We start from the raw sequence: 14,652 nt of genomic DNA, 5'->3' as shown, positions 1-14,652 counted from the left end.
TCCTTTGGCTTGAGTGAGTGAACAAATATCCACGTGCAGGTTATGTGAAGTATATGTAGAATTTTTTATTTATTTATTTATTTATTATTATTATAAACGAAATTTCGACGTTGTATAAATAAACTTATCAACAAACAATTGAAGCCTAAGAGTGATGTTAAAGACCATAAATAAATACAGTAACTGAGGCCCTTGTTAACTGTTTTACCTACCTTGGACCTTCATGATACTGATGCATTCTTTTGATTATATTTACAAAATAGACAAGGAATTTTTAAACACTAAATGCTATGCATGATGATGATAAATCAGATGATATAAAACGGTTTAAAGTATTGGTGATTAAAGGCACAGACAAACCAAGATCAACATCGACGCGTTCCGGATTTACCCTTCAATCTGGTTATCAACAAGTTCAATTCCTAGCTGTCCTTTGTCTCCAACACCAAATGCATAAAGCTTCCCTGATTCAGTGAGAGCAAAGGTATTGGGTATGAGCATTCCAGTACAAATCTGTGGTTCTGTACACTTTCATTGATTTGTTTCAGTGTTGTCACAAGCTCAGGATTTAATACATTTGCATTGTCTGTTGCACAGTAATCATAACATTAGAGAAAAAAATATCACCATTATATGTCTAAAAATTATAGGTTTATGAAAAACCAGTAAATTGTTTAATCGAAGTTTGGACAAAAATGAAACATCGATATAGACACGGACACACTATACACGATATATCAAAATTAATCTCTAAACAAATGAAAAACACAAATTTCATTCATATACACAGTCAATCAATCATAATTGTTTAATCATTAAAAATATTTAGCTTTTTTTATCAAGTGAAATGTTTGACTTTTACTATAACTGCACACATAATTGATTAGGATGTGACGAAAAATATCATGACAAAAAACCTATAAAATGATATTAGTTATCAATAAATTTAACATTCCTTAAAAAAAAAAAAATCTTAACATTATTATCAATTTTTTTTACCACGTATTATAAAATTTCTTAATTCTTTTGATTTAATTTAGGGAAGGGTAACTCCTTATAAAGTGGTGGGTCAAATTTTTCCTTTTTTTTTTTTTTGAGAAACTTTTTTGTTAACTAGTGACAGGGTATAATATAATCAAACTCCTTCATTTATCCAATTTTTGGTCAACATTGGATTTATTTATTTATATATTTAGTTGCGTTACGGTTGGTGCTAAAGTAGTACTCCTAAGAAGAGAAAATGCGACTGAAGAGAAGTTTAAGTTATGGCATATGCTTAAACGCGATGGAATAAAGAGACGTATTGATTTGTGAAAGAAAAGAAAAAAACTAAGGTTGGACCGTTAGTTAGTGGAGCTATTTCATTTCATGAACATTCAAGTAGTTGCAGTGTATTTATGACCTTTCTTTTTCACCATTATTAATCTACAAAACTTTTCTATAGTCTTTTTTCTCCAATCTCAACTGCACCTGAATTCCTTTAACATCAAACAAATCCAGATTTTCCACAAATCATTCCCAAATTATTAAGTGATTAATTAATTACTTAATTAATCAGTAAATTAACAGAGAATCGATGAATGAAACAGCACCTACAACGTCGTCTTCATCTTCAATCTTTCACAATTACCCACTCATTTCCGCCATTCTTGCTTTCACCATCGCTCAATCCATCAAATTCTTCACCGTCTGGTTCGTCCAATTCATTCCGATCCCAATTCAATTACTACTTTTTTCTTTCTTTCTCAATATTAATCAATTATGTAATATAATTTGCAGGTATAAGGAAAAAAGATGGGATCCGAAGCAACTAGTTGGATCTGGTGGAATGCCATCTTCTCATTCAGCTACTGTCACTGCTCTTGCTACAGCTGTAGGATTTCATGAAGGTTTTGGTGGACCGCTTTTCGCTACTGCTTTAGTTATGGCTATCATTGTATGAGTTTTTGTTCTCATTATTCAATTTATGAAGTTTTTGATATATATTTTTGTTTTGGATTTGTTTGATTTGATCACGTAGAAATGTAGAAGGACTAGACATATATTTTAGTCGCAATCGATGTTACTCAACTCTTTGTTTTGTAGTTTGTTAAGCAACAAAATTTTGTCTTAACTCTCATTTTTATGTTTGTTTGTCCAGTCCCATCTCATGGTTCTTTTGTTGTTGTAACCCTGCTGATCTTAGGGGAAATGGGACCTAGTAATGCAGAAAATAAGTAAACCAAATATTGTTTGAGTTGTGGTTCAAACTCGGGTGTTCTTGATTGATTCTTCTTTTCTAAAGTTTATTAACCACTTTAGCCTGATCGCTTGATTGTCCGGTGTCCATTTTAAAAATAAAACAGGGAACGTTGTTTCTTATTCAACCGGTCTCGTTTTAAAAGTGTAGTAACATGGAATTTTTGTATCCAATTAGTCTCTTATTTTCAAGAAAATCTAACTTATCCTTTATTACTATAGTATGATGTGATGAAGGATTCAATCTACATTTTTTTTATATTTAGTTGCACTTGCATGAGTACTACAATAGACATGTTTTTACGTTATGTAACTATTAAGAAAAACTCATGTCCCTCATTAAAAACAACTAGGTTACACAATGAGGATAGAGAAACAAATGCTAATGACTGGCTTTATAAGGTTGGGAGAGTTTCTGATATTAGATATTGCTGCTTGCAGGTGATGTATGATGCTACTGGTGTAAGATTGCAAGCAGGACGCCAAGCCGAGGTTTGATGCCTTCTCCTGTTTGTTTTTTTTTTTCATGCCAGTGACGAGACTAGAAATGCTATAGAAATGTTCTTCTGTTTACCTATGATATTAAGGTGCATGACATTTTTATTTGTTTTGATTGATCCAATTTGTCTTTACTGAGTTTGAATGACTGGCTTTTTTCAGGTTCTTAACCAAATTGTCATTGAACTTCCTGCTGAACATCCTCTATCCGACAGCAGACCGCTTCGTGAACTTCTTGGGCATACCCCACCTCAGGTACAATATTCTGCATTTGATTGCTTCCTAATTCCTGTGATTTTTTTATGGATCTAAGTTCAGAATAAATAATTTAGTAGCTATTTGGCTGTTTCCACACCTGGTAGAATTCTTTGGCTAACTAAACTAGGCATAGGGATTCTGATGTTTGTTGATTGTTCACACTAAAATATATTTAATGAGTATTGTGTTATTTACTCAATGTATAACTGCTACTGCTTGAGCAGGTCATGATTGTGTTATACTAGTTTGTCTTTTATGAACGTTCAAGTCTATAATAGTATGGTGTACCATGTTTTACTTTCTTTGATACGTTATGCTGATGCTTTCCTAGGGTTATATACGGAGTACATTGTTTCAGTACTATGAGGATACTGCAGTACTCTCATTATCTGATTATATACATAGTGCTAAGTGAATGTTGGATCTATCGATACAAAGATATCAAGTTATTAATAAGTTTATAGTTTTTCCACTGTTAAACTTTTCGAGATACCGAGGCTCTTGTATTATCTCATTTTTTACTTATCTCTGCAATTTAAACTGAACAATTGAAAATTCTTAAAAGATAACAGGCTAACTTTAGTTGTCTTTTTCGTAAGCTCTACGGATAAATAAAAAGGTTCCTTTGTAAATTGAGTCTCATCTTCATTGTAATTTGTAATTGCCAATTTGTGATTTCCCTTGTTAATATTCCAAATTCATATTGCAGGTCATTGCCGGTAGTTTACTTGGATTTATAACATCATCAATTGGTTATATAATAACCATGTTTGGTAGTTAATATTTGAGGATTCCTTTGTTGGCATCTCTATGGGCCATTGTATAGAAATCCGAAACAGTCTCTGGATCAAACCTTGTTCACCCAGAAAAGTCTAATGTGTGCACATTCCTTTTGATCTCAGCCTGCGTTCAATTAACCTTCGCATCAACATCGGCGATCAAAAATTGAATTGTATTGATTACACTATTTGATGTAATGGAAGTATTGGTCTTATGGAATCATGTACTTGCGATTTTGATCCGTCAATGTTTGAAAGGATTTATTTATGCTATTACTTGTAGTTTGTTACCCTGAATATATGTAGCTGATTTGATATTAACTCTTCTCCTTTCATCTTCATAAGTAATTTATTGGCTTAATTAATGATTTGGTCCCTTAAGTTATTTGTTGGTTACATTTTGGTCCCATAAGTTATCAACGTTATAATTTGGTCCCTAAGTTAGTATATGTTAGCCAAATAAATCTTCACTTTTAGCCTTTTGCCAAAACGTTAAATAGGAACATGTGAACGGCGATGTGACAACTTGCAATGTGTATCCACCTTAGACATTGGGTTAACGGTTTTGACAGTGGAAATTTATTTGGTAGAGGGAAGATAACTTAAAGGGACTAAATTGTAACGTTAATAACTTATGGGACTAAAATGTAACCAACAAATAACTTAAGGGACAACATCACTAATTAAGCCTAATTTATTTTATGTAGCTGGGTATGATAGAGCATCATGGCATTGTTTGATGTATGTAGCCAACCCCACTAGTGGGATACAACTTGTTTGTTGTAAATATTATATTCTTCAACCCATAATCAACATTAATTATTATCGGTTAACCAATGTAATGTGTATTGAAAACGACCTTAGCAACAGCCAATAGTGGAGCGCAAGACCATTTATGATTTAACCATACTGGTGACAAGTATAATTTTCTCGGTTTGAATACAGTTATAGTACAATCTAAACTTCAAAACTACATAGGAAAATTTTGGTTGATGAATTTGGTTGCGTTTTAAGTAGATTGCTTCTTGCTTTTCGCAACCGGGGTTAAGACTGACATTTTACACATTGCCTAAAAAACACCAGATGGTATTGGATCCAACTACATCAGAACATAAAATATGAAAAGTTTTCAAATGTACATTCACAACGACACGTTGTCGACTCCCCTTTTTTTGTCATATAGCAACGAACTGCAAAAGACGCTAGTAGCACAAAAATAACGACAAATTGTTCAAACTTCAATCAAAATAACATTAAAAACACTAGTTTTTGCATAGAGCACTTGAAACAACACAACCCGACAGGCCATTTCATTATTATTATTAAAAACCATGAAAATAAAAAAATTAATCTACCTAAAACAATAGTAATCCTGTAAGAATCAATACAAATTTGTATTTGTTTATTTTATATGGGTTTTTCTATCATGTGCAAATTTGCACATGTAAGACAAACCCATTTTTATATTAGTGTGCTCCAAGTATAGCAGAAAAAACCTTTTCCATTTCCGCCCTAGGATCCCCAGCAAGTCTTGAAATTGCACGCCAGGCAATATGTTCATCAGGTCTAACTAATATAGCCCCTTTGTTTGTCATGTTACACATATCCCACCAATTTGAAGTTGTTGAACAAACTTCAACGACGTCTGCATAATTCTTCCAGGGTGATAATGCATCTTTACTTCCATTATCAAGTCCTTCAACAGAATCAGTAGACCAAAAAACACACACTTTGAGAGAAACTTGTCTTTCCTCAGCCACCTTAAATGCTTCACGAGCTAAATGATAAGATTCCTTCACTGGTGCTATGATGAGAACGAACTCAATTTTATCTCCAGACACAAGATCGTGCGTAGAGACCGTCTCCTACAAAACATTACTTTCACTAAATCAACAAATGAAGAAATTTGACGTTTAAAACCAATGAAATCCAGGTAGCTAATCTTTTCGCTAAAATTTATAAATTAATAGTGCTACAAACCTCGCTTAATGCGTTTATTCTCACAAACATATGAGGCAGTCTACATCCTGGTTGTGCTGAAGGGATATAGTCCCTGCGACGACCTGTGGGTACTTGTGGAGGACTCTCAACATCACTACTCTCTGGCACAATTGCACCTTGTAGGTACCTAAGTTCAACAGCCTTGAGTTAGACGGGTGCCCCCAAAATGTTCATCCGTCAAAATGCTTAACATAATCACAAATTATTATAGATGATGATAACTATAAATTTCGCCCAAGTTACAACCATACAAAAATGTAAAACCAAAGTAACAAGCTAGATGAACACAATAATGGTGATATATAGCTCAGCAATACAAAATGTAGAAAATGACATATTTAGACAGTGATACCTAAAACCGAGATCTTCAGCAGGGAACTGAAGTTGAAGGCTTTTCCCTTCTTCAAATATATGTCTTAGCTTAGCCAACCTTGAGGATCCAAGGGGATTACTTTCATTTAGAACAGATTCAGAGAGCTGTACACGACCTATAGCAAAAATGCTGTCCAAAGCTAGCCTCTGCAATCCGGATGGTAAGATGGAACCAACCCCATTAATAATAACTTTATGAACTGCAATCAAATGAGCAAAAATCAGTTAAATTTTTGTTATTTAGTAAGGAAGGGGTTGAACAACACCATTTGTAAGATTATTTGATTGATTGATGACGAAGTGAATAAAAGGAAATCAGTACATAAAATTATTGTATACCTGTGTTTGCAACAGTTGGATCAAGACCAAGTGTAGCAGGAACAGACATGGCAGCTCTGTAGTTTTCAAGACTTAACCTTGTATTGAATACAGAGATCTGACAACAATAAACGTCGATGGGTTTATCGTACTTGAATATAAATATAAATTTAAAAAGGGCAATAGAAGATAAAAGCATTACTGGTCTACGCTCCATGTCATAGGTATTTAGCATTGAATTTGGGGCAATACCCTTGATCACAGAAGCTATTTTCCAGACAAGATTATGGGCATCCTGAATGCCAGTATTCATTCCTGCAAAATTACGTCAATATTGTGTCAAATTGCTTCACTTAAATAAACAGCATTAACAAAAAACAGTGTGTTTGAATCCTAGATTAACCATTTCGGGGAGGCCTTTACCCACCACTGCCCCTGGCCTGGAACTGTATGTATGTACAAACAAAAAATAACAGTGGATTACTCATCCTGCCTCTAGGGAAAAACAAAAAAGTTACTGCTAAAAGCCACACTAATGCGAGTGCGCCTTCATTCAGTCATTTTGAAAACAACTTAGGAAATTACCATGCCAAAGATTTTGAAAACAGATACTATGAAGTACCCAAATTATTCTCAAGAAATCCCCTAGTCGAAGCACGAAACCATAGACAACAGCCTCCATCTAGAGTTATCAAATGCTAATGACAAAAAATATGTGAATGTTTGTTTTAAAATGATAGCTTACCCTTACTCTACCCTTCCTTTTAAGCTCCTTAATCAAATGTACCTTTAGGAGAATGATAATACCCATGTTCAGAGAAAGAAAGACAAACATATCCCATACACGGAAACTCGAAACAGACTCTCTCCAAACATGACGCCATCATATTCCCATGGAAAAAGAAAAATATGAATTCTTCCCTATTTTGTATAGATGCGAAGTGATAGATTGCATACTATTTTTCTTATAAATCGCAAACATCTACTATCTACATAGAGATAAAAATAACTTACCAAATCCACCAGCAGGTGGAAATCGATGAGCAGCATCACCGGCAAGTAATATTCGGTTGCCACAACATATAAACCTCTCAGCAACTTCAGCATGCATAATCCATGGCTTTATATCAATTACATCTACATCTCCAAACTCTTGACCAACAAGTTTGCTGATTAACTTCTCACATGCCTACTAAAATCAAATCACTTTCGGTGTGTAATACATACATAAAAATGTATCAAGATTAATCACATCAACCGACATGACCTATAACCTCTTCAAAACTCCATGTTTTAGCTTTAACAAGATATTTATTCCTCGTATTATGATAAATGTCGTTAAAAATCAATTACATCTACATCTCCAAACTCTTGACCAACAAATTTGCTGATTAACTTCTCACATGCCTACTAAAATCAAATCACTTTCAGTGTGTAATACATACATAAATGTATCAAGCTTAATCACATCAACAGACGTGACCTATAACCTCTTCAAAACTTTATGTTTTAGCTTTAACAAGATATTTATTTCTCATATTATGATAAATGTCGTTAAAAATCGGTATAAACATTCTGTTGTGGGGAAGATGATACCTTTGGACTGAAATCCTCGATTGTTTGCTGAGGTGGATAAAACGGTATCTGCAACAATATAACTAGCATCATGCATTTGATTCACAAAAACCAGTTGCCAGACAAAATATTGACATTTTTACATTTACGTATATCATACCTGCAAAACAAATTCTCCTTGCCTGAGATCATGGGCAACAAGAACCCCAATTGCTTCAGAATTGAAGATGAAAAATAGCATACCAGGATTCTCCTTTAGCAAAAATTTCCCAAGGCGTTTGCTAAGAAAATGGACACTGACAAGTTTTTGCAAGTCTTTCTCGCCTCTCATATCTATTCCTACAAGCTTTCTCACAGTACTTCCTGCTCCATCGGCACCAATAAGGATGCTACAGTGGATATCCTTTTCTACACGCTTCCCATTATTGACAGACGACGCAGTTACTGTTACGAGGTCATTGTTGGTGTCAATGGATACACACTCATGACCCATCAATATTATGTTTTCACAAGGCTGCTTATTTCCTTCTGAGCTTTCGGATGCACATGTTTGGAAGCCTAGATTTTCAAGTTGCTTGAGAAGTAACATGGTTAACTTGTACTGTGAGAAGTGTGCCACAGAGATTGGGCTGACAACATGCTCAAGATCTGCAACAAGTACAAGATATATGAATCTTCGGAAGCTTAATGTTGACCAGAATGATAAAACATCATGTAGTTTGATTGTTGATACTGCATATTTTGAAGGCTATGTAATAGTCAAAACTACCCTAAAATAATAATCTTCCTATTGCTACCACAAAGGAAATTGGCTCACGTGGACAACAGAATAGCACCTTGAGGCTGTATGTGATCCACGGATCCAAGAATTGAACCAGAAAGGGAAGTGCAATATACGAACTTCCTCCATAAGTCTACCGGTGGTTGAGACCTTTGGATCTCTTCAACAAGGCCATCAATCTTGCGGAATATCTATACTGGCACCAACAGTCAAAATATATCATAATGCCTTTTTTGGAAATAAAATCATCTATCAAAAAGTGCTATTAACCTCCATGGATCGATTGTTGATGAAGTGTGCTTGTGGATGTTTAGAAAATGCCTTGTTTCTCTCCAAAACTGTGCAATTAATACCTGCAATAAAACAAAAGGAATATGAACTTTGAAGTTGTTCTTCATAATCCCATATGTCTTATATCATCAATTTACTGATATCTTTCAATTATGCTTGTTATTCTTCATGGTATAGGAGCAGTCATATAAGCTAGTAACACAAATTAGCAAAGGAAACTATAGCTTATTTTAAAATCTTGCATTATCTATCACATTGAACTCTTTGCAGCAAATATATCAACATTGAAGTAGAAATTATAGTCATGGCAAAATTGCAAACTGAAAACATAATATATGTCATTATAGTTGCTGCATCATTTTCAAACAAACTTCACAAGGAAACTTCATTCAAAAAAGTAGGAATTAATCAATTGGAATGCTATAACTTAAGAACCTACCTAATTTTGTGAGCAGAATAGAGAGAACAAGACCCACAGGACCTGCACCAATGATCAGAACCGGAAGCACCGCATCATTACCATTGATAACTTTTGCCTTTGAGAAACCTCTGCTTTGCATATGCTGAATTAAGAGTGCTCTATTTCGAGTTTTATCTTTGAAGGGGTAATTATACCTTCTTATAAACCTTAAAAAACCCATAACCAAAAAATTGAAAAAGCCAGGCTCAAATGTTCTTCGTGAAAGACAAGACCCAATGCTGAAAGAAAACTAACCTGGAAATATAATATATAATAGTTAAACGTGAATTATACAACCTTGCTATTGATGATAACATGACTATAAATGTACTTAGTTTTGTTGTTTTACTTTTTTGAGTAAAACAATGAGTAGAAGAACATTAAACACTTCATCTATCAACACGAAATCATAGAGCAACAGAATGATGAGAAAAATATTACAGACATAGATTGAAATTGAAGAAAGAAGAAAATTACCCAATTTGCACAAAGGGACTTAAATTTACTGTTCCTTGAAGAATTGGAACCCTTATTTCTACTCATGGACCATACCCAAGACAAAAGCCCAAACAAAATCATAATTTAATTAAAGAACTCACCAATTAATGAAGAGAAAGCTTGGAATTTGAGGAAGAGAAAGCTTGGAATTTGATGAAGAACAAGTGATTGCAAACAATACAAGAATTGGAACCCCCTTTTCTATCTCTCTTGCTGAACAAAGTTTAAAGACGGAAGAGGGAAGATGAGTTTCTTGCAATGGGAAATTGGTTTGTTTGGATGGAAGATGAAATTGGAGAATAATAAGGGTACATGCAATGGTTTTTGTGAACAAAGTGGTTCCCCCTCCTTCTATGGTTCAGGCGTTCAGCCACGAGAGAACATAAAGAAGGAGTAAGAAATTCCAAAAAAAGTTCTTTTGCTGTATTTTTTGTTTAGACTATTGACTCTCTCATTTATATGCTTCAAGTTTAATGGCTGAATAACTAATAATGACTAAGATGCCTTTCTAATAATTATTTTCATAACACAGTTAAACACTTACATGCATACTTACTATTACATTAGCATTGGTGAATGAAATATAATATTATTATTACGACAACCAAAATTCAAAGTAATAATTTTATAATAAAAATAAGTAGCAAATTAACAAAATTATAACCAGATTTCGTCACCTGGGATTGTGAGACAAACACGAATTATACAACCTTGCTATTGATGATAACATGACTATAGATGTACTTAGTTTTGTTGTTTTACTTTTAGGGTTTGAATTGTTAAAATGTGTTCATTTTTGTTAATCTCATTATATCAAACAGGTTTTGGGCAGTTACAAAGGGAACCTAACAGTAAAACAAGATGCGTATATACAGTGTACCATAGCATCACAAACTATGCTAATAAACAATGAGTAGAAGAACATTAAATACTTCATCATCTATACTAATGTTCATTGAACACGAAATCATAGAGCAACAGAATGATGAGAAAAATATTAGAATACAGTGAAATTGAAGAAAGAAGAAAATTACCCAATTTGCACAAAGGGACCCAGACTTACTGTTCCTTGAAGAACGAAGAAAGACGAAGCTTGCTACAAGTCTTCTTCGCTTTAACCGCTGGCTACTGCTATAAATTTTGTGTGATGCCTTCTCAGCAAACGTGGCGAGGAAGAAAAAGAAAGAGCATAGGCCTCCATTTTGAAAGCGATGTGTGACGTTTGGCAAAAATAAATCTAAACGCTTAAATTAAATGTTTAAAAAAAAATGTTTATTTGATAAAAGAGTTGAATATAGTTTTGGTCTCAATGAAGATATTAAATTTTTGTTTTAATATTTTCTGAAAAAGTTCTTTAATTTTTAAGACCGGTTTGTTCTAGCTTTTTTTAAAATAGATTTTTGTAGTGTAATATATTTTTGTTAAAGTTTTTTTAACAAAGAAATTTTTAGAGAAAGCTTCAAGTAAAAAATCGGTTTGAATAGCTTATCTTAAAATGTGATTCTAGATATTTCATCATTTTGTTATAATTTTTTTGGATTCTAAAATTTTGAAAAATTCTCTAAAAAAAAAGCTATTCAAATAGTTTTTCATAAAAATTATTTTTGAAATATATCATTTTGAAAAAATATGCGATTTTTATTATGTAAAATCTCGAACAATAAACATTTAGGTCAATAAATGTCAAAATATATTTTTTAACTTATAACAAATGAATATGAAATAACTTATATTCCCTCCGTTCCTTTTTAAGTGTCGTTTTAGGGTGAATTTTTTGTTCTTATTTATATGTCGTTTTAGTATTTTAAGAGTACGATTTGTCAATTACTCGTATCTTTCTCTTTGTTTGGTTACTCTTGTCTTTTTTAATAAAACTAAGTAATGCTATATATTTGGAAAACTAAAAAAAAAATTTAAACAAAATTTGTTTCTTGTTATCTACAGATTTAAACAAAATTTTGTTACATATAATAATGATTTTATGAAGAGTTAAAATTCTATAAATAAGACGAATAATTGTTAAAAATTTCAAGTGTAAAGTAAAAGAACAATTTGAGAGAAAAACAAATAAAAACTCCATGAATGTTCAAAAGGAAGAAAGAGTGGAAGACTCATTGAAACTGCTGATGGAAGGTGAAGAGGGAGAAGTAGTTGAAGATTCGTTTGACAATATATAAGAACAAAAACAAAATGACAATGAAGAAGAAGAAATTTCATCGATATAATTTTTATATTGATTTAAATTAATTAAAGAGATGTGCACGATATTTAAAAAATAGACAATTGTTTGTTATGAGAGAGTGAGTGTGCAAAAAAAAAAAAAGATTTTGTTGGAGAAAAAGATAGTAAGTAACAAATGTTTGTTACGGTCCTTAAAAAAAAATTGTTACGAGAAAATTATAACATATTAAATTTATTGGAAAGATAAAGTGTGTGCCAAAAATAAAGATATATTGGTGGATTAAATTGAGAGTATAATAGGAAGAAAATGTGCAAAAATACACTTTGCTATTTTCATGAAAATTTTCTAAAACGACACTTAAAAAGGAACGGAGGGGGTACCATTTTTGAATAAATTTCCAAAAAATCTATTTTTAAATCTATCACAAACGGGCCGTCTCCAACAATTTTTCATATTCATTTTTTATCACTTCTTTAAAGTAAACTCATGTAAAATTCATATTTTTGAATAAAACTTTGCACGAAAAATTATAATATTATAAGAAAATCTTCAAAAAAAACTCTTTTTTTAAGATCTCTTTTATCCAAAAAAACTAAAACATTTTAAAAAAAAAGGATTTTTATTACCAAAACCAAACACAAAATAGATTCTATTTTTTTTTTTATAAAATATCTGAAAAATATATATTTCCATCTTAACGATTGAAGCTACTTTGATAAGCAGTATGGATATAAAGAAAACATGATATGCATGATTGACGATATTTTTTATATTAAAAAGAACGAAGACAGTGCAAATAATATTCTTTGATGTCTTATTTAATTACCATCGTATTAGAATACAAAACCATAACTGCAACATTCTTAAATTAAAAGAAAACATATTCAAATTATTGAGTGTCAACACAATAACTAAATGATAACTCGTGATTTTTTTTTTTATTACAAAGAGGACCGAAGTTCAAGAGCTCGTGAAATATTATTTTATAGCATGTAGTTTGTGTACTCTATTTGGTCTAACACTAAAATGCAAACTCATGCGGGTACAAAATCTATTGGACCAAGGTTTCAATACACTTACATCGACGCTTTATACACCTCGGTGAAATACCAATTGGGCACCACATTCTTAAACAATCATAATTTGTTTGACATTTATAATTACCCGCTGTAACGAAGAAAAAAATTTACCAAAATGGGATGGAGTGATGTTTACAAAGTAATGAAGGAAATTTGAAAATGATAAAACAATGGTTTACCTTCGATGTTCGTTGAAATATGGAACATGTAAAGAAAAATAATTGTTACGTAAACAAACTTTACAATCTTAGCCATATTCCTCCACCTCTCCCTTTACATGTAATATGTTGTTTTATCACTTTATAATTTATAAAGTTAATCATCTCTTTACATCAATTTAGCAATTTTCAGCTCTTTCCGAGTTGTAAAAGACAATTCCTAAAATTAAAATTGACTTTAAATGTCTCTTAAGTATATTCATTAAATGTCTCTTAGGTATATTTAATATGTTGTGTTTGTTCATCTAGCACACTTAATAAAGATGATGGATAAAAAACTTACCCATCATAACAAATCATTCTTTTTTAAACTAGATTTTCATTATTTTAACCTATCATGATACATAAAGGATAAGCATAGGCTCACTTCAATTTCCAACATTTGGTACATTTCTTCTCTATACGTCTAGAAAAAATGACTTTAATTTCATCATAGAGAAGATACAAACTCGCCCAAACTCTTAGAATCACAATTTATTATCCATATCATCACTATAAGTTCCTCTATTTCCAGCTTAGTCATTAAAGCCAAAAAAATTCCTCAAAAGATGGTTTCACTTGGAGAACAAACTTTAGTAATTATTCATTATGTTATGTCCTGGTCACTGGATCTCCAACGGACCCATTTGCGATAATGTTTCATATGTGCACGCCATCAATCTTGCTCTAAGAATAAAAAATGTGTGTAACTCGTCCCCTCCCGAAATTAACCCCCCTTATACTCAACTACCTCAAACAATCATTGCTAGAATCTCCAATCTCAAACTTAAATTTAACCCCAACATTTAGATAATTTCATTTGGGTTGATAACATTGATGATGGTCTATAGTAATTTTTAAACAATCTTTAGTTAGTTATCACTTCATTGTCTTCTAGCACCATAATTAGATTTAAATTTTTAATTATAAAATAACATGATTTAATAAGTTTAACTTTTATGTTAATTTGTTTCAGATTATTGTTTGATTTTGTATTTCATGTATCATAAACATGCACTACTAACACATTAACTATTGATTTAATTAAAAAAAAATCAATTTTTATTCAGTATAAATATCTCATCAAAATACAAATTTAAAGCATCGTTATAAATTTTGAATACG

At 32.0% G+C, this 14,652-nt stretch overlaps 2 protein-coding genes across 8 annotated transcripts; one reads left to right on the top strand and one right to left on the bottom strand.

The window, feature by feature from the left end:
- The first annotated feature begins 1,214 nt into the window (after positions 1-1,214).
- On the top strand, positions 1,215-4,138 carry LOC11437568 (uncharacterized membrane protein YuiD). The gene is made up of 5 exons (XM_003601766.4): positions 1,215-1,692; positions 1,780-1,936; positions 2,680-2,730; positions 2,899-2,991; positions 3,704-4,138. Exons 1-5 carry the CDS (start codon positions 1,577-1,579, stop codon positions 3,773-3,775), a joined length of 489 nt encoding a protein of 162 aa, XP_003601814.1. The 5' UTR covers positions 1,215-1,576; the 3' UTR covers positions 3,776-4,138.
- An 862-nt stretch (positions 4,139-5,000) lies between these two features.
- Positions 5,001-13,608, bottom strand: LOC11427111 (2,4-dichlorophenol 6-monooxygenase). 7 transcript variants are annotated; one of them, XM_024778503.2, is made up of 13 exons: positions 13,510-13,608; positions 13,332-13,418; positions 9,551-9,826; positions 9,091-9,173; positions 8,876-9,011; positions 8,200-8,687; positions 8,061-8,108; positions 7,479-7,653; positions 6,667-6,779; positions 6,486-6,582; positions 6,127-6,346; positions 5,754-5,901; positions 5,001-5,638 (listed from the first exon to the last, which is right to left on the bottom strand). In XM_024778503.2, the coding sequence occupies exons 3-13, from the start codon at positions 9,750-9,752 to the stop codon at positions 5,240-5,242; spliced, it is 2,109 nt and encodes a 702-aa protein (XP_024634271.1). In that variant the 5' UTR covers positions 9,753-9,826; positions 13,332-13,418; positions 13,510-13,608; the 3' UTR covers positions 5,001-5,239. The 7 variants fall into 7 exon arrangements, with proteins under 7 accessions (XP_024634271.1, XP_003601813.2, XP_024634270.1 ...); XM_003601765.4 differs by lacking the exons at positions 13,332-13,418; positions 13,510-13,608 and adding exons at positions 10,171-10,282; positions 11,104-11,317; XM_024778502.2 differs by lacking the exons at positions 13,332-13,418; positions 13,510-13,608 and adding exons at positions 10,171-10,282; positions 11,133-11,317.
- Between the last annotated feature and the right edge of the window lie 1,044 nt (positions 13,609-14,652).

This window comes from Medicago truncatula, chromosome 3 (assembly GCF_003473485.1).
Source record: "Medicago truncatula cultivar Jemalong A17 chromosome 3, MtrunA17r5.0-ANR, whole genome shotgun sequence".
Classification (NCBI taxonomy): domain Eukaryota; kingdom Viridiplantae; phylum Streptophyta; class Magnoliopsida; order Fabales; family Fabaceae; genus Medicago; species Medicago truncatula.
Note: the sequence above shows the minus strand (reverse complement) of the source record. Positions and strands in the feature narration are given on the sequence as shown.